Source organism: Maniola hyperantus, chromosome 16 (assembly GCF_902806685.2).
Source record: "Maniola hyperantus chromosome 16, iAphHyp1.2, whole genome shotgun sequence".
Lineage (NCBI taxonomy): Eukaryota > Metazoa > Arthropoda > Insecta > Lepidoptera > Nymphalidae > Maniola > Maniola hyperantus.
Genome location: NC_048551.1, coordinates 14,358,984 through 14,383,892, shown reverse-complemented (window position 1 = coordinate 14,383,892; position 24,909 = coordinate 14,358,984). Strand labels below are relative to the sequence as shown.

At 48.9% G+C, this 24,909-nt stretch overlaps 1 protein-coding gene across 1 annotated transcript; it reads right to left on the bottom strand.

Moving 5' to 3' along the window:
- Nucleotides 1-1,008: 1,008 nt before the first annotated feature.
- LOC117989429 (uncharacterized) lies at nt 1,009-24,255 on the bottom strand. The gene is made up of 17 exons (XM_069503755.1): nt 24,135-24,255; nt 20,881-23,160; nt 19,348-20,810; nt 19,092-19,260; nt 18,711-18,859; nt 18,337-18,520; nt 17,880-18,095; nt 17,492-17,636; nt 16,968-17,096; nt 15,745-15,850; nt 14,728-14,896; nt 14,405-14,519; nt 11,791-11,954; nt 11,326-11,480; nt 10,539-10,651; nt 8,666-9,555; nt 1,009-4,581 (listed from the first exon to the last, which is right to left on the bottom strand). Exons 2-17 carry the CDS (start codon nt 23,127-23,129, stop codon nt 4,431-4,433), a joined length of 6,567 nt encoding a protein of 2,188 aa, XP_069359856.1. The 5' UTR covers nt 23,130-23,160; nt 24,135-24,255; the 3' UTR covers nt 1,009-4,430.
- Between the last annotated feature and the right edge of the window lie 654 nt (nt 24,256-24,909).

Sequence of the window (24,909 nt, the reverse complement as noted above, 5' to 3'; positions counted from 1 at the left end):
CATACCTATTTACAGCATAATTACTCGTTTAATTTGCATGAAAAAGACAGATATACTGAAAATACCTAATATAGACTTAAATAACAGTACATTTCTAGATAGTTAGGTACTTGCCTAAATAAATAATTTTACCTAGTCGCGTGTTTGATGTCCAACGATGCAATAAGATAAATAGATCGAGTGACATCAGGAACCAATAACCCGCGACCCAGTTCCAGGTGCCGGGTGCGGGTGCGTGCCGCGAGGGGGCTCCGCTCCCCCGGAACGACACGTCACATTGTCGTTTATGGACACCCTAATCGCACTGCACGGATGGCGACATTGACAACACGATAATATCCAAATAATTAGTATCAGTAAATGTGCTGCGATGCTAAATGCTGAATTAAAATAGATTTATTTTCTGTTGGCTGAACGTTTTTATTTGATATACTTACCAGAGTGGTTATCATTTATCCAAATCTAGCTAGAAATTTAAAATATCAAACTTTTTTTTATTTTTATACTTAATTTTGTTTTTGGTTTTATTGTTAATTTAGCTTTAATGTATGTTTTTGTCCGTGGCAACCAACCAAGAACCAGTTGTTCGTGGCAACCAACCATGAACCAGTTGTTCGTGGCAAGTGGCAACCAACCAGGAACCAGTTAGTTGATTGCCTCAACCCTCGATCTATTTTAGCATCTCTTCTTTTGTCCTCATTTCCTTTATCGTTTGTCTCCTTCTATCTAGTTTCTCATCACAAGCTGTGGCAATCACTAAGTGGATCTACGAAATATTTATGTATCTCTTTCTTTTGTCTAGTTGTAAGTTTAAGTATTATTTGTAACCTGTTGATTGTCCTTTTAAATAAAATAAAAAATCGGTCCAATAGTTTAGCCGCTACAGTGGAACACACATAGATACAGACTGACATACATACATAGACTGCCAAAATCATAACCCTTCCTTTTGGCTTTGCCGTAGACGGGTAAAAAACGAAACGGGTGTTCAAATAAAAACACGTAGGCTCATCACAATAGTAGTAAATTTATTGACAACAAAACATGTCCATCGTTCAGTGGACACGCGGCGGCGCTGCGACACAAGGGCGCGGGCGGCGCTGCGACACAAGGGCGCGGGCGGCGCTGCGACACAAGGGCGCGGGCGCACAGTGCGCAGTGGTGGAACCGACCCCGAACAATTATTTATATAATGTACGGTTACAACAGTTGATATAGTATTATGTTTCAGCTATCTCAACTATATTTGCTTATGATAATATATGACATTGCACTTATCGAGATACTTTTACATAAGTTTGAATATGACATTATTATATCGTCAACAATATTATATCAACGATAAAATTTTATGTTATTTGGTTCAATTTGTTAATTTTTCTACACAAGTGACTAGAAAGTAGACATTATTATTATTATGATGATAATAATATACTACATCCACTGGAAAATGGAGTTTAACAAAATTAGTACCTAGTACCCAGTACCTAGTACCTAGTACCCAGTACCCAGTACCTAGTACCCAGTACCTAGTACCCAGTACCTAGTACCTAGTACCTAGTACCCAGTACCCAGTACCTAGTACCCAGTACCTAGTACCTAGTACCTGGTACCTGGTACCTAGTACCCTGTACCCAGTACCTAGTACCCAGTACCCAGTACCTAGTACCCAGTACCCAGTACCTAGCTGCCGACAATCAAAATTCAAGATACCATTCACAGATATAATATAACAATAACACTATACCTACCTATTAATATGCATAAGTTGTTGTTTGTATTTGTGCTCGATCTACAACATTCCTGTCAGACACACACCGAGCTGTCTGCCGATTACCCGCGGCTTTGTCAGACGTACACCGACGGCCGTCTGCCGACCACCCGCGGCTTTGTCAGACATACACCGACGGCCGTCTGCCGACCACCCGCGGGCCGTCGGCTGCGGCTGTCAGATGATTATCACGACCGCAGAATGTTATAACATTTCACACTCTATAGTCTATGCCTAGTCTTTACAACAAAATATGACTAGATGTAACTTAGTCAATGTTACAGTGAAGGTTTAGTTTAGCTTCTATGAGTAGCTACTAGCGGTCCACTGGGAGTATTGTAGGTTCTCAAACAGGTGTAACAACTAACAAATCACGTAGGTAGCAAGCAAGAAAGCTATCATGTCTAGAGTGTAGGCTTAAAGCTAGGCGTAATATGACGCCACAGAGGTAACAGCAAAGCTAGTCGTAATATGACGCCACAGAGGTAACAGCAAAGCTAGTTGTAATATGACGCCACAGAGGTAACAGCAAAGCTAGTCGTAATATGACGCCACAGAGGTAACAGCAAAGCTAGTCGTAATATGACGCCACAGAGGTAACAGCAAAGCTAGTCGTAATATGACGCCACAGAGGTAACAGCAAAGCTAGTCGTAATATGACGCCACAGAGGTAACAGCAAAGCTAGTCGTAATATGACACCACAGAGGTAACAGCAAAGCTAGTCGTAATATGACGCCACAGAGGTAACAGCAAAGCTAGTCGTAATATGACGCCACAGAGGTAACAGCAAAGCTAGTCGTAATATGACGCCACAGAGGTAACAGCAAAGCTAGTCGTAATATGACGCCACAGAGGTAACAGCAAAGCTAGTCGTAATATGACGCCACAGAGGTAACAGATAACGTAACAAAAACTTTTAACGGCAACAGTAGGTAGGTATTTAAGCTATTCGTATAAGTATTTTATCAAGTTAAAATATAAAAAAACCTTTTTGATTTGCAGCGATCCTAACTTAATAAGACGTAATTTATATATTTCTAGGATCTTGTCCCAATAACTTTATTTGAAGTTAGTAATTTATCTAAATATAAAGGAAGAATTTCCGGTCGGTCGCCAGGAGTAAGGAGTCAGGAGTCAGGAGTCAGGACGAATCTTACACATTCAATTGAGTACAATAATTACTACATCATTTTGTCACCATATTTATGCTCATATGTAGTATATTTTACTATAGGTGGTAAGCAACGCGACTACGATATTTTTTTACTAAAATATATTATGCTTTCATGAAACCTCTCACAATATTGTGTAGTAGGTACCTACTTACCTAATGCAGCGCAACTCTAGCACTACGCCACTAGAGGGCGGTGGGATCGTCCGACAGGTTAACAATAATAATATAATTTTGATCATAAAATACTTACCTATTACACTTATTATTTATATACAGATTGTTTTGTCTACATTCTAAATGCAAGTGCACAGGACTAGGAGTCAACACTTTCGCTTTAAGGTAAATTATAGTTATTTACACAGATGACAGATCTATTTATGACGATTATCAGATGTGTAGGTAACCATCTACTTTATAACATCGCGTTGGAACACTAACATGATGAGTATACAAACAATATATACCTACTTACAAACTACCTACATCTATCTACCTATAGGTATTACATCTCCTTTTACATACAATGAATGTTTCTTACAGTAGGTACACATATTATTATGATTAAAATTTATTTAAATATTTGTTTATCTAATGAACTTTGCATTGCCATTTTCATATTCATGTTATAACAATATTACTCTTTCCGCTAATTTCCAAATGCATTTATTTTATGCAGCATATTGAAGTATTCTGTATTCCCTGTGTGGAAGAATACCTATGTGAGTATTTATTTACAACACGTATCGAGTTGGATAGTCTTAGTCTTACTATCGTGTTTACACAACAGTTAGCTAACAGCGAGTAATAATAAGTAAATAATAAATACAAAATCTATTTCATATTCCCGAGAGAGGGCGCTAAGAGTCATGGATGCTGAGTTTTTACTGAATCTTACTTATTTATGTAAGCTCCAATTGTTAATGTAGGTATGTTTTGGCGTTTGTTGCTCAATCATCTTTTTATATACTGACTATCTACGGAGTACCTACGGAGTACGGAGTAAACGGTTCGATTTGCGCATGTTAAAGTTACAAACCGATTTATAATTGTACCTACTTAAGTTGAATACAAGTACTTATCATATTATGATAACTACTTAAATGGATGTGAGGCGCTTTCACAAACAATGAGTAAGTATAACAAGCTATTGTATTTCCTCGAGCACACCTCAAACACTATTTAAATTAAAAAATATGTTTTATTCATTTAAACTTTACTAAGTAACTATCCGAAGCTTAGCTTGTCGTGAGCAACGGGTGTGTGCGCGAGGTTCGACACTTCGACAGAGGGCGGGCGCGGCGTGGGCGGCCGCGTGGGCGCGTAGGGCGCCACCGGATAGTGTTGGAGGGGTACGCCAGGTTCGACACTCGGAGTCGGAGTCGGAGGAGGGCGGGCGCGGCGTGGGCGGCCGCGTGGGCGCGTAGGGCGCCACCGGATAGTGTTGGAGGTGTGCGCGAGGTTCGACACTCGGCGTGCGGCGGGCTCTAGTCGGAGTCGGAGTCGGAGGAGGGCGGGCGCGGCGTGGGCGGCGTGGGCGGCGTGGGCGGCGCGGGCTCGGCCGGCCGCTCGGGCTCCTTGCTGGCCGCGAGCGCGTAGGCCGCCACCGCCTGCCCGCTCGTGCGCTCGATGCCCACGCTGCACACAACGCCACTTTCACCAGTTGCACCACAGGTGGTTACCGTTAACGTTCAATTTGTCCACCAAATATATACTTTTGGTTGCACAAGTGTTAGGTACTTGACTTTTTACCATTTCACATAGATCTAGTCTTAATAATTATTATTATATTATTATTAAGCCTTTATTTACTTCCTTATCTTTATACAATGTTTTCTTATTTAACTACTCGTCTATCTAATATTATTTATTATCATAACTTTTTCGCTTAATCTTATGTTAGTTTTGTTAGTATAATTATGTTAGTATGATAATTAAGTAAGTAGGTATGTATTTTGTATGTGTGATGTTTACCTGTTGTAGGTATGTGTGATGTTTACCTGTTGTAGGTATGTGTGATGTTTACCTGTTGTAGGTATGTGTGATGTTTACCTGTTGTAGGGTAGGTAGTTAATAATTATAATATTAATTTACAAAAGTTACAAAATTATTTTTTTATGTGAGTAGGTATTCTGTGTAGTGTAGATAAGGATCCCATATTTGGGTATAAGGCCTCCTCCCGGTTCTGCCTTTATTATTATATTATAGAGGTAAGAATGCTGACTTGCACCATTCAATTTGTTTTTTATTTGCTAAACAATTTTAACTAGGTATAATGATAACTTTCTGCGGTGCAACTGGCCATAAAGGCTATTGTAAGTCAATTATAATTTTAAAGTTATATCAAATACAGCGTGAAATAGAACTGACAATGTAAATACTGTACTTCTCGGGAGGGTCGCCGTCGTGTTGCTGCAGCGACACCGAGCGCACCGTCGTGTGTACCCTGTGGGATCCCCTTACGGCGGGTTATTCCCGTTGAGTCACACCCCCGTGTGTAACACTGTGACACAAGGTGCCTAAAATTTCAAAACATTCCCGTTGAGTAACACTGTTACACAACGGGAATTAATTTGAACTTGTTGGTACCTTGTGTCACACCTACATAAATACATATTATTGCGCGTGTATCAAAGTATTAACTGATTGTGCACTTTTCCGGGATGTTATTTATTTATAAATACAAGATGGCGGACATGAATTTTTTTACAAAAAACTGACATGGGTATCGTTTTTAGGGTTTTCGAGGGTGCTGAATTTGATGATGACATTTATTCTGAAATCCAAGATGGCGGACATTATTTTTTTCACAAAAAATTGACATGGGTGTCGTTTTCAGGGTTTTCGAGGGTGCTGAATTTGATGATGACATTTATTCTGAAATCCAAGATGGCGGACATGAATTTTTTTACAAAAAATTGACATGGGTGTCGTTTTTAGGGTTTTCGAGGGTGCTGAATTTGATGATGACATTTATTCTGAAATCCAAGATGGCGGACATGATTTTTTTCACAAAAAATTGACATGGGTGTCGTTTTCAGGGTTTTCGAGGGTGCTGAATTTGATGATGACATTTATTCTGAAATCCAAGATGGCGGACATGTATTTTTTACAAAAAATTTACATGGGTGTCGTTTTCAGGGTTTTCGAGGGTGCTGAATTTGATGATGACATTTATTCTGAAATCCAAGATGGCGGACATGATTTTTTTCACAAAAAATTGACATGGGTGTCGTTTTCTGGGTTTTCGAGGGTGCTGAATTTGATGATGACATTTATTCTGAAATCCAAGCTGGCGGACATGAATTTTTTTAAAAAAAAATTGACATGGGTGTCGTTTCAGGGTTTTCTAGGGTGCTGAATTTGATGATGACATTTATTCTGAAGTCCAAGATGGCGGACATGATTTTTTTTACAAAAAATTGACATGGGTGTCGTTTTCAGGGTTTTCGAGGGTGCTGAATTTGATGATGACATTTATTCTGAAATCCAAGATGGCGGACATGGATTTTTTTACAAAAAATTTACATGGGTGTCGTTTTCAGGGTTTTCGAGGGTGCTGAATTTGATGATGACATTTATTCTGAAATCCAAGATGGCCGACATGGATTTTTTTACAAAAAATTGACATGGGTGTCCTTTTTAGGGTTTTCGAGGGTGCTGAATTTGATGATGACATTTATTCTGAAATCCGAGATGGCGGACATGATTTTTTTTACAAAAAATAGACATGGGTGTCGTTTTCAGGGTTTTCGAGGGTGCTGAATTTGATGATGACATTTATTCTAAAATCCAAGATGGCGGACATGATTTTTTTTTACAAAAAATTGACATGGGTGTCCTTTTCAGAGATTTCGTGGGTGCTGAATTTGATGATGACATTTATTCTGAAATCCGAGATGGCGGACATGATTTTTTTTACAAAAAATTGACATGGGTGTCCTTTTCAGGGTTTTCGAGGGTGCTGAATTTGATGATGACATTTATTCTGAAATCCAAGATGGCAGACATGAATTTTTTTACAAAAAATTGACATGGGTGTCGGTTTCAGGGTTTTCGAGGGTGCTGAATTTGATGATGACATTTATTCTAAAATCCAAGATGGCGGACATGGATTTTTTTACAAAAAATTGACATGGATGTCGTTTTCAGGGTTTTAGAGGGTGCTGAATTTAATGATGACATTTATTCTGAAATCCAAGATAGCGGACATGGATATTTTACAAAAAAATTAAGATTAAAATACAGAATAAATGTCATCATCAAATTCAGCACCCTCGAAAACCCTGCAAAACGACACCCATGTCAATTTTTTGTAAAAAAAATTCATGTCCGCCAGCTTGGATTTCAGAATAAATGTCATCATCAAATTCAGCACCCTCGAAAACCCTAAAAACGACACACATGTAAATTTTTTGTAAAAAAATCCATGTCCGCCATCTTGGATTTCAGAATAAATGTCGTCATCAAATTCAGCACCCTCGAAAACCCTGAAAACGACACCCATGTCAATTTTTTGTAAAAAAATCATGTCCGCCATCTTGGATTTCAGAATAAATGTCATCATCAAATTCAGCACCCTCGAAAACCCTGAAAACGACACCCATGTAAATTTTTTGTAAAAAAATCCATGTCCGCCATCTTGGATTTCAGAATAAATGTCATCATCAAATTCAGCACCCTCGAAAACCCTGAAAACGACACCCATGTCAATTTTTTGTAAAAAAAATCATGTTCGCCATCTTGGACTTCAGAATAAATGTCATCATCAAATTCAGCACCCTAGAAAACCCTGAAACGACACCCATGTCAATTTTTTGTAAAAAAAATTCATGTCCGCCAGCTTGGATTTCAGAATAAATGTCATCATCAAATTCAGCACCCTCGAAAACCCTGAAAACGACACCCATGTCAATTTTTTGTGAAAAAAATCATGTCCGCTATCTCGGATTTCAGAATAAATGTCATCATCATATTCAGCACCCTCGAAAACCCTGAAAAGGACACCCATGTCAATTTTTTGTAAAAAATACATGTCCGCCATCTTGGATTTCAGAATAAATGTCATCATCAAATTCAGCACCCTCGAAAACCCTGAAAAAGACACCCATGTCAATTTTTTGTAAAAAAAATCATGTCCGCCATCTTGGACTTCAGAATAAATGTCATCATCAAATTCAGCACCCTAGAAAACCCTGAAACGACACCCATGTCAATTTTTTGTAAAAAAAATTCATGTCCGCCAGCTTGGATTTCAGAATAAATGTCATCATCAAATTCAGCACCCTCTAAAACCCTGAAAACGACACCCATGTCAATTTTTTGTAAAAAAAATCATGTCCGCCATCTTGGATTTCAGAATAAATGTCATCATCAAATTCAGCACCCTCGAAAACCCTAAAAACGACACCCATGTCAATTTTTTGTAAAAAAATTCATGTCCGCCATCTTGTATTTATAAATAAATAACATCCCGGAAAAGTGCACAATCAGTTAATACTTGATACACGCGCAATAATATGTATTTATGTAGGTGTGACACAAGGTGCCAACAAGTTCAAATTAATTCCCGTTGTGTAACAGTGTTACTCAACGGGAATGTTTTGAAATTTTAAGTACCTTGTGTCACAGTGTTACACACGGGGGTGTGACTCAACGGGAATAACCCCTTACGGCGGCGAGAGTCAGTGAAGCGGGCACAGGCAATACAAGTGAGACGTACATGTACTCGTGGCGCGCGAGGTAGCGCACGTACTTCTCGGGAGGGTCGCCGTCGTGTTGCTGCAGCGACACCGAGCGCACCGTCGTGTGTACCCTGTGGGATCCCCTTACGGCGGCGAGAGTCAGTGAAGCGGGCACAGGCAATACAAGTGAGACGTACATGTACTCGTGGCGCGCGAGGTAGCGCACGTACTTCTCGGGAGGGTCGCCGTCGTGTTGCTGCAGCGACACCGAGCGCACCGTCGTGTGTACCCTGTGGGATCCCCTTACGGCGGCGAGAGTCAGTGAAGCGGGCACAGGCAATACAAGTGAGACGTACATGTACTCGTGGCGCGCGAGGTAGCGCACGTACTTCTCGGGAGGGTCGCCGTCGTGTTGCTGCAGCGACACCGAGCGCACCGTCGTGTGTACCCTGTGGGATCCCCTTACGGCGGCGAGAGTCAGTGAAGCGGGCACAGGCAATACAAGTGAGACGTACATGTACTCGTGGCGCGCGAGGTAGCGCACGTACTTCTCGGGAGGGTCGCCGTCGTGTTGCTGCAGCGACACCGAGCGCACCGTCGTGTGTACCCTGTGGGATCCCCTTACGGCGGCGAGAGTCAGTGAAGCGGGCACAGGCAATACAAGTGAGACGTACATGTACTCGTGGCGCGCGAGGTAGCGCACGTACTTCTCGGGAGGGTCGCCGTCGTGTTGCTGCAGCGACACCGAGCGCACCGTCGTGTGTACCCTGTGGGATCCCCTTACGGCGGCGAGAGTCAGTGAAGCGGGCACAGGCAATACAAGTGAGACGTACATGTACTCGTGGCGCGCGAGGTAGCGCACGTACTTCTCGGGAGGGTCGCCGTCGTGTTGCTGCAGCGACACCGAGCGCACCGTCGTGTGCGACACCTGCACACAAGCCAACATTGTCAAACTGTTCCACTAGTCTCTCCCCGAGACGCGGGCTCGTGCTGCTTGAGTCCAGAGGCTTCTAGCTACTTGCTTGCAAGTCGTCCAGCCATCTGGAGTCAAGCAACACGATGCGTTGCGTCAGCGCCATTCTACATAAAAACCATTATACCATGCTACACGTGTGACGAGCAGGCCGGCGCGCTGGCCGGCATCCCAAACATTCCACAGCCAGGTCGCGCCACGCAGCGCCGGCCAACCCACCAATCGGCGAGCTCCACGACCGCGTCATATAGATCACGCCACCGGTTAGGCCACGCCCACCGGCTATAAATACGGCAACTGCGGAGCGGCTGCGGACAGTCGCTGTGCAGTCGCTCCATATATTCAATGTACTCTGTGAGTCGCTCGAATCCTGCGCCTCGCAAAGGTCGGTGTGATCTCCCATCGTTGCTCGACGTGAGCGTGAGTTGAGTACCAACGAGCTGACTAGTGCAAGGCGGTGTGCCACAGAGTACAGACCTGCGTGGCCGGCATCGTGAACTCGATGTGTGCCCACTTGGCGAGCTCCTCGGGGATCTGGTCGTACGACGTGAGCGCCATGCGGCACACCAGGTTGTGAGTGGTGTACCAACGAGCTGACTAGTGCAAGGCGGTGTGCCACAGAGTACAGATCTGCGTGGCCGGCATCGTGAACTCGATGTGTGCCCACTTGGCGAGCTCCTCGGGGATCTGGTCGTACGACGTGAGCGCCATGCGGCACACCAGGTTGTGAGTGGTGTACCAACGAGCTGAGCTAGTGCAAGGCGGTGTGCCACAGAGTACAGACCTGCGTGGCCGGCATCGTGAACTCGACGTGTGCCCACTTGGCGAGCTCCTCGGGGATCTGGTCGTACGACGTGAGCGCCATGCGGCACACCAGGTTGTGAGTGGTGTACCAACGAGCTGAGCTAGTGCAAGGCGGTGTGCCACAGAGTACAGACCTGCGTGGCCGGCATCGTGAACTCGACGTGTGCCCACTTGGCGAGCTCCTCGGGGATCTGGTCGTACGACGTGAGCGCCATGCGGCACACCAGGTTGTGAGTGGTGTATGCACCTTTACATTTAAAACGAATTATGTAAGATATAGGTACTACGATTTGCGCGTTTGAGTATTATGCATTATAGCCACAGTTTAGTTTCGTGCATGTCGATAAAGTGAAAAATCAAAATAGGCAATCCTAGTTCAATCATTTGTTATACTACCAAAAGATATAAATTAATAGCATTAGGTCCGAGTGCACCTTGTAACGAAGCGTTGCATGATTTTATTATTTATATTATTATTTTTAACCGATGCTCACAGCTTCTCATTTCTCAAGTCGGCCCGTTTTTTAAAAATGTATTTTCCGACTTTTGGAGGTTTCTGGACCGATTTTACCGTCACCATTATAATGGTAAATATACACTGTGATCTGACTGCTGCACCACCTATAAAACGTCTATTTGCAATAATAATTAATTATGATAATGATTATTATGATTTGAAAAATTTTTTTTTGATCATCAGGGGATGTTTCCGTGGTGGTCCCATAAAAATTTCTGGATCCGACTCCTCAATCCTGATACTGCAGGGTTACTGTCCGCCTAAGTTAATACGATTCAGGAAGTGTTCATAGTGAACTCATGTTGTAGGTACCAAGCAACGACTTTATGCTTGGTCTCCAAGTCCCATCTCCTCAACCCTGATGATGTAGGGTATACGGCTCGCGGAGGGTCGTGCAGTACAACCTTGTCCCTCCTTGGGCAGGCGCGGCATGCGCCACACGATGGCGCGGTGCTGGTGCTCGTACTTGGCCTGGCCGGACGTCACCTCGATGAGCGACTCCTGCAGCGTGTCCACGGCGCCCAGGAACCGCTCGATGCCCTTGATCTTGCCGGTGCGCCTGAATACATACATATATCTTTAGTGATCCTACTTTTCATGGAAATATAATATAAGAAACTTGAATAGAAATCCTGGATTCGGAACTGAAGACCGTTGCTAGTTAGGTATCTTAATTTCGGGGATGAGCCAGAATTATGATGAGGCAAAAAGTGGATTTAAATGAAACCATTGAGAGAATTTGGGATGCAGCCCATCAAAACATATCGGTGATGTGGTAGCTGTCGAAGCTCTGCACCTATCATATCAGAGCATAGGCTCCGACAGCTGGCTGATGTGTAGCCGATGACGGGCCGAGGCGCGGCTCTGACCTGTGCGCGGACTTGACGGAGCCGTAGCGGAAGTGCTTCTCGACGCGGAACAGGTAGATCCAGCACTCGGGGATGGGGAAGCGGATGGCCACGTCCTCGCACGGCACCTGCCCCAGTGCGCGCGACGCGAAGCCCGGCACCAGCACGTCCGCGCGCAGCTCCACCTGCCGCCAAACAGAACTGCACGATAGTGGCCACGTTCCACGTTCACCTACAGTGGCACAACGGCCCCGCTGTGTGCTCCTCCCTACAAGGGTGACAGTCTTGTTCGCCGACTGAACATTGCAACATAACCCGTCGCATTGGGCGGCTCGAACCTGACGCCGGCATGTATACCTTGTTGCCCGTGACGCACCACACCGCCTTGAGCTGCAGAGGCAGCTCGCGGTTCTTGGGCGGCCGCACGCGGAAGCGCAGCAGCTCGATGTAGCACGCGTCGGGCGGCTCGAACCTGACGCCGGCATGTATACCTTGTTGCCCGTGACGCACCACACCGCCTTGAGCTGCAGAGGCAGCTCGCGGTTCTTGGGCGGCCGCACGCGGAAGCGCAGCAGCTCGATGTAGCACGCGTCGGGCGGCTCGAACCTGACGCCGGCATGTATACCTTGTTGCCCGTGACGCACCACACCGCCTTGAGCTGCAGAGGCAGCTCGCGGTTCTTGGGCGGCCGCACGCGGAAGCGCAGCAGCTCGATGTAGCACGCGTCGGGCGGCTCGAACCTGACGCCGGCATGTATACCTTGTTGCCCGTGACGCACCACACCGCCTTGAGCTGCAGAGGCAGCTCGCGGTTCTTGGGCGGCCGCACGCGGAAGCGCAGCAGCTCGATGTAGCACGCGTCGGGCGGCTCGAACCTGACGCCGGCATGTATACCTTGTTGCCCGTGACGCACCACACCGCCTTGAGCTGCAGAGGCAGCTCGCGGTTCTTGGGCGGCCGCACGCGGAAGCGCACCAGCTCGATGTAGCACGCGTCGGGCGGCTCGAACCTGACGCCGGCATGTATACCTTGTTGCCCGTGACGCACCACACCGCCTTGAGCTGCAGAGGCAGCTCGCGGTTCTTGGGCGGCCGCACGCGGAAGCGCAGCAGCTCGATGTAGCACGCGTCGGGCGGCTCGAACCTGACGCCGGCATGTATACCTTGTTGCCCGTGACGCACCACACCGCCTTGAGCTGCAGAGGCAGCTCGCGGTTCTTGGGCGGCCGCACGCGGAAGCGCAGCAGCTCGATGTAGCACGCGTCGGGCGGCTCGAACCTGACGCCGGCATGTATACCTTGTTGCCCGTGACGCACCACACCGCCTTGAGCTGCAGAGGCAGCTCGCGGTTCTTGGGCGGCCGCACGCGGAAGCGCAGCAGCTCGATGTAGCACGCGTCGGGCGGCTCGAACCTGACGCCGGCATGTATACCTTGTTGCCCGTGACGCACCACACCGCCTTGAGCTGCAGAGGCAGCTCGCGGTTCTTGGGCGGCCGCACGCGGAAGCGCAGCAGCTCGATGTAGCACGCGTCGGGCGGCTCGAACCTGACGCCGGCATGTATACCTTGTTGCCCGTGACGCACCACACCGCCTTGAGCTGCAGAGGCAGCTCGCGGTTCTTGGGCGGCCGCACGCGGAAGCGCAGCAGCTCGATGTAGCACGCGTCGGGCGGCTCGAACCTGACGCCGGCATGTATACCTTGTTGCCCGTGACGCACCACACCGCCTTGAGCTGCAGAGGCAGCTCGCGGTTCTTGGGCGGCCGCACGCGGAAGCGCACCAGCTCGATGTAGCACGCGTCGGGCGGCTCGAACCTGACGCCGGCATGTATACCTTGTTGCCCGTGACGCACCACACCGCCTTGAGCTGCAGAGGCAGCTCGCGGTCCTTGGGCGGCCGCACGCGGAAGCGCAGCAGCTCGATGTAGCACGCGTCGGGCGGCTCGAACCTGACGCCGGCATGTATACCTTGTTGCCCGTGACGCACCACACCGCCTTGAGCTGCAGAGGCAGCTCGCGGTTCTTGGGCGGCCGCACGCGGAAGCGCACCAGCTCGATGTAGCACGCGTCGGGCGGCTCGAACCTGACGCCGGCATGTATACCTTGTTGCCCGTGACGCACCACACCGCCTTGAGCTGCAGAGGCAGCTCGCGGTTCTTGGGCGGCCGCACGCGGAAGCGCAGCAGCTCGATGTAGCACGCGTCGGGCGGCTCGAACCTGACGCCGGCATGTATACCTTGTTGCCCGTGACGCACCACACCGCCTTGAGCTGCAGAGGCAGCTCGCGGTTCTTGGGCGGCCGCACGCGGAAGCGCAGCAGCTCGATGTAGCACGCGTCGGGCGGCTCGAACCTGACGCCGGCATGTATACCTTGTTGCCCGTGACGCACCACACCGCCTTGAGCTGCAGAGGCAGCTCGCGGTTCTTGGGCGGCCGCACGCGGAAGCGCAGCAGCTCGATGTAGCACGCGTCGGGCGGCTCGAACCTGACGCCGGCATGTATACCTTGTTGCCCGTGACGCACCACACCGCCTTGAGCTGCAGAGGCAGCTCGCGGTTCTTGGGCGGCCGCACGCGGAAGCGCACCAGCTCGATGTAGCACGCGTCGGGCGGCTCGAACCTGACGCCGGCATGTATACCTTGTTGCCCGTGACGCACCACACCGCCTTGAGCTGCAGAGGCAGCTCGCGGTTCTTGGGCGGCCGCACGCGGAAGCGCAGCAGCTCGATGTAGCACGCGTCGGGCGGCTTGAATCTGATACCAAAAAATTTCAATCAACACAACTCACTCGGGTGTCCCAATGCACTTAAGAAACAATTTTTTGGCAAAATCTGACACGTTCAGTTATACAATACGGGATTGGATGATGGAGATGTTCGTTTCGTTTGGGGGTACCTGGAGGTCTCGGTTCGGCGCTGTAGGTCTGTTTGGCAACATAAATGCGGAAGGTTCGGGAGCTTACTTGATGATCTTGTCGTCGTCGAAGGCCTGCGGCGTGACGCAGGCGTGGAACTCGGGCTCCTCGACGCGGATCCACTCCTCCGTGGCGACGGGGATGATGTCGTGGCGCCCCACCACCTCGCGCCCCTGCCGCCGCAGGTCGTTGACGCCCAGCTCGACGTCCGGCATGCCTGTCGGCAGAGCGCGTCAATCACAAGCTACTGTACAAACTGCAGTCGATAGATCTCGCCTGCGAGACACTTCTAAAACAATTTCATTTTCAAATCTGTCTCCTAATAACCTCATAATTTTTATATTAAAAAACCGACTTCCAAAACCACTACAAAGTAAAAAACAACTTTTGTTTCTACACTTGTATGTATGTTGAAGTCGGGACCTACATCATCAGGGTTGAAGAGTTGGGACATGGTGTCCAAGGATAAAGTCGTTGCTTTTATATATATATTTATTTTTATTTAGACAAAACGAAAAGTGAATAATTTACACCACACTTTTAGACCAAAGCACTAGATAAAAAGCCGAGACAGGTGTTGGCAGTTTGCAGCAGCACCGCGCCCTCCGCGTCCTGCTCTACGTGCAGCTCGTCCACCGCCGTGATCTGCACCTGCAACACCGGTAGGTACCTTACCGCTCAGGAAGCCGAGGAAGAAGACTCGCACGCGCGCGATCTGCTTCAGCACCGCGCCCTCCGCGTCCTGCTCTACGTGCAGCTCGTCCACCGCCGTGATCTGCACCTGCAACACCGGTAGGTACCTTACCGCTCAGGAAGCCGAGGAAGAAGACTCGCACGCGCGCGATCTGCTTCAGCACCGCGCCCTCCGCGTCCTGCTCTACGTGCAGCTCGTCCACCGCCGTGATCTGCACCTGCAACACCGGTAGGTACCTTACCGCTCAGGAAGCCGAGGAAGAAGACTCGCACGCGCGCGATCTGCTTCAGCACCGCGCCCTCCGCGTCCTGCTCTACGTGCAGCTCGTCCACCGCCGTGATCTGCACCTGCAACACCGGTAGGTACCTTACCGCTCAGGAAGCCGAGGAAGAAGACTCGCACGCGCGCGATCTGCTTCAGCACCGCGCCCTCCGCGTCCTGCTCTACGTGCAGCTCGTCCACCGCCGTGATCTGCACCTGCAACGCCGGACCCCAAGTTGGAATCCCATTCCACCGTCCATGTTTCCCACCAACTACAACTTGAGTACCTTCGAGGTAATATTAATGATAGCGAATCTTCTACACGAGCGCGCTCCGCCCTAGACTTTATCATTGCTACAAGGCATGATTATCGTCTATCTTGCAGTAAAATACACCAGACCATGTGAGTGTGACAGACCAAGTGAAACTTTCCGAGAATTAAATAAATAAATAAATAAACTTTTATTTGGGACCATAGCGCACAGTACAAAACACAACAACACCAGACAAACGTACATAAACAAAACAAAACACAAAACAAAGCATGAAGACAAAAAAAAAGATCACAAATACTTAACTAATAGATACGTACGGCTTTCCACGCATTTCAACCGCGTGTACGACTGTACAGTGTACGTGTATAGAGGCGGCGAGTTTCGCAGCCGAATTGCATGGAATTACAGTAAAATAAGTCTAAAATAAAATAAATTAAATGTCTGACATAAACCCGAATGCGTGTCTGTGGCGCAAAACTGTCCCAAAAAAAAAGGGAATTGCCTCAGCGTAATGCTGTAGTAGTGTATGTGGGTACACAGTACACTATCTCAGCGCTGTTTTTCAGGCAACCCCTGGAAAATTCCGCTCGACGTCCCGGACCGTTCCGGGTTTCATAATTTATCTGTGCGATTGACCCCTCGGCGTAAAATTAGCATACTAATATCTGTGGATAAGCGAAAATTGTCTGAGACTAAATATTTTTCCCGGTCGGTGGTCTGGCGTATTAACTAATACCTACCCACTTTGAAACTTACTGATTTTTATTCAAAAAACAAGGCTTATGACGAGTGGGGGCACGGTGTGCGAGGGTTAGATTCTTGGGAAGTCCCTAGAAAACTCCCTGTGCTAATTATTCAGGCCGCTTTCCAAGATACTGGAATGGTGGATGATCTCAAGAACTCAAGCAAGTGCTTCCAAAGTCTTTTGCTTTTCTAACAGTATATTTGATAATTGAATAGCTCTGCCAGGGGTCCACGTGGTTTTTTGGAGATTTAGTTTGATTGGTTTGCTTGTCAGTATAGTGGTTCAGTCTGCCACGTCTGCTGTGGACACTTACCTCCTCCATCTTGTAGGTGAGCGCGCGGTCGCGATGCGCGGAGAGGCGGAACAGCGCCTCCTCCACGCAGCACGAGAACTGCTTCACGTCCTCGTAGTTCAGCGACCCTATCTTGAACAGCTGCGACACCTGGCAACACAAGCAGCGGCTCGCTTAACTTATTACCCGACTGCATCAGAACAGTAGGATGTTCGTGTTCTCGGCCAACTCGAGGTGTACCGAGGGCCGGGTGAGGATAGTGGGCTCCTTCGCACCGAATACCCAATAACCCAGTTCTGAACGATCTCTAACCAATTTGTTAAACTCGATCGAAATGTTTTTTCGTGCCTTCAGGAAATATCTAAGACTTCATCCAGCCGAACCTTCCGCGCTTTCTCACTTCTACTTACGACGCCTATATACGACTTAGTTTTTCCAAATATGCTTTGTTAGTTGCCAAATTTGATCCCATTCTCCCACTTTGCCATTAAACCGTAGCGAACAGTGTTCGCTCAGGATACTCCGAACGACACAGCGTCGTTTACCTGCGGCGCGTGCTCCACGGGCAGGCCCAGCTTGCGCAGATCGCTGCCGAACTCCTTGACGCCCTGGTAGTCTCCCTGGATGGCGTACGCCGCGAACTGCGACAGCTTGTTGGTGATGCGCTCCGCCTTCGTCACTTGCCCGGGCCTGCCGAACGACACAGCATCGTGTAAAAAAACTTGGAGAACTTTTTCAGCCGAGACCAAAACTATTTTTCATTTCAGGCATAATATTATTACAACAAACACTAATAATATCAGCAAATTTTAAAAACATGAATAAAATTCAAGAATTCCCGTGCAAGAGTTTACTCTGTGCCATAATACAAGCTTAAAGACGCGCGGTTCGGGGCTGAGCCTCAGCCCAGTCGCAGTGTGTCGCGAGACGCACCTGACGCCGGGGCGCTCCTTGTAGAACACGTACTGCAGCTTGACGGTGAAGATCTTGCCGAACTGGTCGAACTGCTGCGCGCCCACCTCGGACACGGAGTAGCACGCCTGCAGCGGCAGCTCCTGCAGCGGCTCCTTGTCGCTCGCGCTGTTCAGCAGCTGCACCACCGGGCTGTCGCCCTGCATCGCCAGCCGCACGAAGATCTTCTTCCAGAACCTGTCCCGCCGCGTTACTTTCAAACTTGAATCACGAGCTGGAGCCGAGAAGCTCTACAGCGAGACACAGTTTCGCATGTTCACAATATTAAGTATGGATATGGAATGAAGTATTATGTAAAAAAAAGTAACGTGTCCAATCTAGAACAGCTATGCGCCTCCAGGGGTCACCCTGTACCACTTCTGCTGAGATTTAGGCTATGCCATTAACCTTGGCCACTGGCAGTGGGACCGGAACGCACCTTTGTCCGGTGATCTTCTTCTTGTTGGGCTGGCGCAGGTGCATCTCCCAGCCGGGCCCGTCGTACTTGACGCGCGGGAAGTCCTCCAGCGGCTGCGACACGTCGTCGTCGAACAGCGGCGTAGGCGGCGTCTCGCCCCCGCTGCCCCCGCTGCCCCCGCTGCCCGCCCGCGGCCGCGTCTCCTCTGCCGATGGCGTAACCGTAACAACATCTTCATCTTTCCACAAAATAAGTAAGTAATGACGTATAGAGTGGCTTAAAACCATCGGGATGAGAAAAAGGAAGGACGTTGTCTCCGAGCGCATCTGACGCTAAGGTTCACAAATGGGAACACTACAGGGACAAGAAGAACGTTCCCCTACACCAGCACCCACCGCGCTCGAAGTCGCCGCGCGGCTGCACGGGCTCGGCGCCGCTCGTGTCGAAGGGGTTCTGGCGCGCCGCGTCGGGCAGCGCGTGCGGGCGCGGCGGCGGCGCCAGCACGGGCACGGGCTCCGCCCCGCTCACGTCGTTCTCTTTGGGCCTGAAATATCCTTCAGTTACAAGGTGTGTTAACTGCCTGACATAGCAACGTGGAGCGCGAACTGGCTCTCTACAGAGTTTGTATTTACCTACTCTCTACCTCTCTTTATAACGTACGTAGACCCCCATTAGAAAATATTTCAGTAACTTATTTAAAGCGAACCCGGGGCAGTTAGTTAAAGTGCTATTTATTTTCTGTACAATACCATAAAAAACTACTTTAAATTACATACCGAATAAATACGGAGAATGTATCATCAGTGGAATCTCTCGAGTCTTGATGGTCGAGCCGCGGGGTGGCGGCGGGGGGAGGCGGGGCGCCCATGTTCAGGAAGGGGTCGAAAGCTTCGGCTTCGAACCCCGCGGGGCCCGCGTCGACGGCGCCGTCGTCGCCCCACGCATCTGCAACGGACAATTCATGCTGTCAAACTATTCATGAAGCCAATAAATTATTTCTCTTCGATGTATACAATGATCTGATTTATCTACCTGTGTTCATGTGGTGTCCGCCGGTCGAATCAAATTTTTCGGAGAAAGCATCGAATGCATCTTGAGACTGGGGAAATGCATCGAAAGCATCCTGAGCCTTAGTGAAGGCATCTCGGCCAATCTCGTTCGTACTCCAGCCGATATCGGCGGGTGACGTGGTTTGCATATCTGCCGGAGCCGGATCTTCCGCAGTGCCAAATACATTCGCTCGGCTTTCGTCGTACGCGCCGAATACGTCCATGGGAGACTCGCTCACGTCGGAGTGAGGCGCCGACATTAAAGTGTCATTCGCAGCGAATGGGGTATCATCGATATTCATTGTCACTTTATCCTCTGATCGATGTATCTCTGCGTCGGATGCGTTGAGCGGTGAATGATCTTTTACGTCGTCCATTTCAAAGGGATTCTTGTCACTCTCATCGGCATGTCGGACTTGAAAACTATCATCGGGGACATCCGCGAACGGCGACGCGTTCGACGAAGTCGCTCTGACTCCCACCGTCGGCGCCGGCTCGGAGCAGTCCATCGGTGCATCCGCTTCTTCGATAGGATTCGACGGCTGCGTAGCGAATACATTATTCTGCGTTCCAGGCTGTTTGACATTCTCTGTTATCGACGTCTCCGGCTCTGTAAATAGCGCGTCAGTGGAGTCGGCGGCTGTGGAGTTCAACATCATATCCGTCGGCTGAGATAGTAGCTCTACGTCGGAAGACATCTCCGGAATATCGTCACTCAAGAAGTCAATCTGTTTCTCTTCTTTCTTAGGAGCCGAGTATAAACTTAAGATTGCTTCTTTGGTAGGTTTGACGACGGTCGGAACGGGAGCATCGAACAGGTTGATGTCGTCGGCCGGCGCTCGGGGAGGCGGCTGCGGCCTGGGCGGCGGCGCGGGGCGCGGCGGCCGCGCGGGCGGCGGGCGCGCGGGCGCGAGCGGCGCGTCGAGCGGCTCGGGCTCGGGCGTCGGGCTCGGCGAGTGGATGTCGCGCACGGACACGGGGCTCGGCGTCCGTGTCGGAGGAATACGATCGAGCAAATCGGTGCTCGTAAATTCCATTTGGCCCGTCACGGTCAAAATTAGATTTTGTGTCTCCGTTGGCAGAGGTCGCGAATGTGAATCCCCGGTTTCTTGTTCGTGTGAATAACTGCAGTCGACCATAGTAGTGACTAATTCGAGTTCGGTCGGCTTCATCACTCTCTCGGTCTCCATCGGCTGACTTCCGAATATATCCATGGTGTCGGCTTCGGTGAACTGCTTGGCGCAGACGTCGGCGGGCTCGGCGCCCCCGAATATGTCCGTAGGCACCGTGTCTCCTATTTGTGGTTCGTAGTTTTCCCCGAAATCGGAAAAAGGGTTACCGGTGGCGAACGGATTGTCCCCGGCTCCGAAGTCGGACGGTTCCGGATCGGACATCGTGAAAGGATTGAGAGCCTCGGTCGAAACCGGCGCTGTCGTATCGTTCGTACTTAAGAAAGGATTGTACGCCATTTTGGTTTATGAGAAAAATTTAGTTTATAAATTCCGACTCGAGTAACTTAATCTCAGTTCTTCCCGGATTGAGATCGCTCGCAAACGAAGTATCGAATGGATCGAAATCCTCTCGACAACTTTGTGTATCGGGAGGTTCCGGCGTGAGAGCTTTTATTTGAAAGATGTCGTCCGAAGTTTCTAGCAGAACAGTTTCCACGTCGGTCACGAACGTTGCGGTTTCGTCGTCGCAAGAGAATTCTTTAGCTAGTAACTTTAATTCGGTTTTGCTCGGTTCGGTGTTTGCCGCGAACGAAGTGTCGAACGGGTCCGACTCGCAATTCGAAGTGGTGCGCTGTTTCGGCGGACCCGTAGGTGTCAACACTTTTACCGCTATTTCATTAGGGTTGCCGTGAAGAAGATCACTCGCTTTCAAAATATTTCTATTTAGACTCGATCGGGGGAACTCCGAATGTCTTCGCTTCTGAATAGGATAAGCTGTGTTTATTGTCAAATCCTCCTCGGAGTGGGCTCGTGGAAGTTCTGGCAATGTATCAGTAGCTTCGGCTTCTTCGTCTTTATCTTCAGTGATAGAAAGTTCCCGAGTGTAGTACGGCGTCGAAGGCTTGCCCGACTTGGATTTGCCGTCGACTTCGGAGGCTTCTCCGCCGTCAACGTTGAACACCACACTTTTGCTCACGAGGAGGTTCTCAGGGCGCGAAGCTCTTCTCTCTGCTCGCGCGGGTTCATCAGCTCTCGGGTCGAAGTCGGGATCGCTGGGGACTCTATAGATAGACGCTGTGGGGGCGCTTCCGATCAGCTCTTGTTCTAACAACTTCAGTTCGACTTTTCCTGGGGCTACTATTTCGTCAACTATAGTAGTATCGAAAGGATCTACCTCCCCGTCGTTTATATCGACCGGGTCCAAAGGTGAATCACCCAGTTGAGTTAAATCGGTCGTACTTCCACCTAAAAGATCCCTCGTAATTTGATTTTCTGTTTCTATGATTTCATCAGAAGTAATAGACTCCCTTATACCAGAAGGATTTATCAAATTGATACGCACTGAAGATTTACGCCTATTATTTAATCTGAACTGCACTTCCTCCGCTCGAGGATCGAAATCGTCGTCCTCTTCTAATACGACCGCTTCCTGTATTCGACGTAGGTCGCTCGTCGGGATGACGGCGTCCGCAAAACTCGTGTCGAACGGGTCGTCTTGATCGAGGTATGGATCTATTACATCCAACTGATCCTCGACGATTCCTTCAGCAAAAACAGATTCGTTCGTGTCGGCTTCAAATGCCGACCAAGATTCTTGTAAGACCGGCTCAGCAACTATCTCGTTTTCTTCTAGTTTAGTAACAGTCGACTTGACTTCTAGTGATTCTGTCGCTAAAAGCGTAAACTCGTCGATCTCAACTTCTCCAGTCGATACAACTTCATGACTTTCCGGTTTCTGTTGTTGAAGTAGGGAAGTATGCAATGAAACGCTAAGATCTATCGGCGTGGTGATTGGCACATCGGTGTCGAGATCTAGTATACTCTGCTCCGCCGGCTCCCTCGCCGACGTCGGGATCGGCAGCGGCTTTCCGTCAGTAGTCTCTAGCAGTAGATCACCGGGTATAACTCTTTTCGGTCGCTTGGTGGTGACCGTGACATTATCGATGCGCCCAGTGAGCACTTCGACGGCGACGCCGATATCTAAGGCTTTTTTACCCTTAGTTATTTTAGATTCTTGGCCTTTAATAAGAGCGTCTACATGGGAGGTGTCGAAAATATCATCGTCTTTAAACTCTTCAGGAGAGTCTGGAACGTATGCGAGTTTGACCTCGCCGCGCTCGACGGCGTCCACGTAAGAAGTGTCGAAGATGTCGTCCTGGTCGTCGTCGTCCTCGGACTCGTCGTCGGTGACTGCGCAGTCGCTCCTGTCTGCGCCGGCGGCATCCGCCTTGGCGGCGAGGAGCTGCGGGAAGTCCGCTTCAGTGACTTCGACGACGGGCCGGTGGGGTTTTTCCTTTTCGACCGGTTTGTCTTCCTTAGGAACGGACTTGATACGTTGAAAGAAAGAAGTGGACTTGATGCGATCGAGATCGCCTTGGGTTCTCTTGAGGACGGTGTCTACCCCGCTCGTCAAATCCTTAAACTTGGACCATTCTTCATTTTCTTTAGCCGACGCCTCACCGCTCTCCGATTGTTGTCGATGCTCTCTCCTGTACTTGTCGAGCTCCTCTTCAGTAAATAACTCGTCCTCGCCTTTTCGTTTGGATTTTTTCCCTTTTTTCTTCTTTTTAAGGCCTTTGGGTAACTTTAGCATTATATGACCTTCGGAGTTGATCTTCGAGTTGCTGAAAAAACGAAAAAACTTCAGTTTATGTTTCAATTAATCTACAGGAACGTCCTAGTTTACTGTAGGTCACTAGCTACGCCGTCTCATGCAATGATCTACAGGAACGTCCTAGTTTACTGTAGGTCACTACGCCGTCTCATGCAATGATCTACAGGAACGTCCTAGTTTACTGTAGGTCACTACGCCGTCTCATGCAATGATCTACAGGAACGTCCTAGTTTACTGTAGGTCACTACGCCGTCTCATGCAATGATCTACAGGAACGTCCTAGTTTACTGTAGGTCACTACGCCGTCTCATGCAATGATCTACAGGAACGTCCTAGTTTACTGTAGGTCACTACGCCGTCTCATGCAATGATCTACAGGAACGTCCTAGTTTATTGTAGGTCACTACGCCGTCTCATGCAATGATCTACAGGAACGTCCTAGTTTATTGTAGGTCACTACGCCGTCTCATGCAATGATCTGCTGCTGCTCGTGTTTCGTTCCAAATAAATAATTACCTACTGCAGAAATGATTCCTGCAGAACACAGACCCCAATGCAACGACAGTGTAGGTGCAGCGGAGTGACAAACGTTACACAGCACAGTCATGTGCCGAACAATTAGTATGGGTCGGACGAGCGACGCTCTCTCATCCTGTCGTATCGATCGAGTCGAGCCGAGGCGAGTGCCCGAAGGCGGCTGCGACGTAGGTGTACGACTGTATACCTACCTACTGAGTCACATACATAGACAGACATGCAACATTCTGATCGAATACGAAGACATTCAGAATATTCCGACTCCCGGATACTGCGAGAAAGAAGTTCCGATCGATAAGTGAGAATAATAATAATGATTTGGATCTGATGATGGTTTAGGATTTAACAGACATGCCAGAGAATGAGTCGCGCCGGGCGGAGGGCGGAGGGACACGTACCGAGGGCGCCTACGGCTAAGCTAGCGCGCTAGGGGAAGGGCGGCCGTACCTTCATCGCAACACACGGCGGGCTCTGGGCGGGCGGCGCTCGGGGCGCCAGGCGACACACTGAGGCGGCGCGTAGCGACCGCCTTACGTAACGCCGCTCCATTCACTCGCATCGATCGCCGCCCACATGCGCACGTCGCACGTCGCACGTCGCACGTCGCACGTCGCACGTCGCACGTCGCACGTCGCACGTCGCGTGGTGAGAGCTGAACAGCCCCGCCTAGGTATAAAGCGTATTTGAGAAAGACACAGCATAGAGCAGACATGGCAACTCCTTTCTCAAATTGTACGCCACTATGCGGTTGTTTACGTACTTCATATTGTAAGTACCTACCTACTATTGAATACTCGTAAATATCAACATCAAAAACATATCATATAGGGCACTTCCCGTTGACCTAGACTGCCTAAACTGCCTAGACTGCCTAGACTGCCTAGACTGCCTAGAATCATGAAATTTGCCAAACAGCAACATCACACAGCGCAATTAAGAAAAAAATTCCGACAATCATTAATTTGTACATAATCTTAATATTACAAACTTACAATTTGCCGATGAAGATAATCCATATCCATACTAATATTAAAAATGCGAAAATGTGTCTGTCTGTCTGTCTGTCTGCTAGCTTTTCACGGCTCAACCGTTCAACCGATTTTAACGAAATTTGGTACAGAGATAGTTTGCATCCCGGGGAAGGACATAGGCTACTTTTTATCCCGGAAAGTTGAAGAGTTTCCACAGGATTTTGAAAAATCTAAATCTACGCGGACGAAGT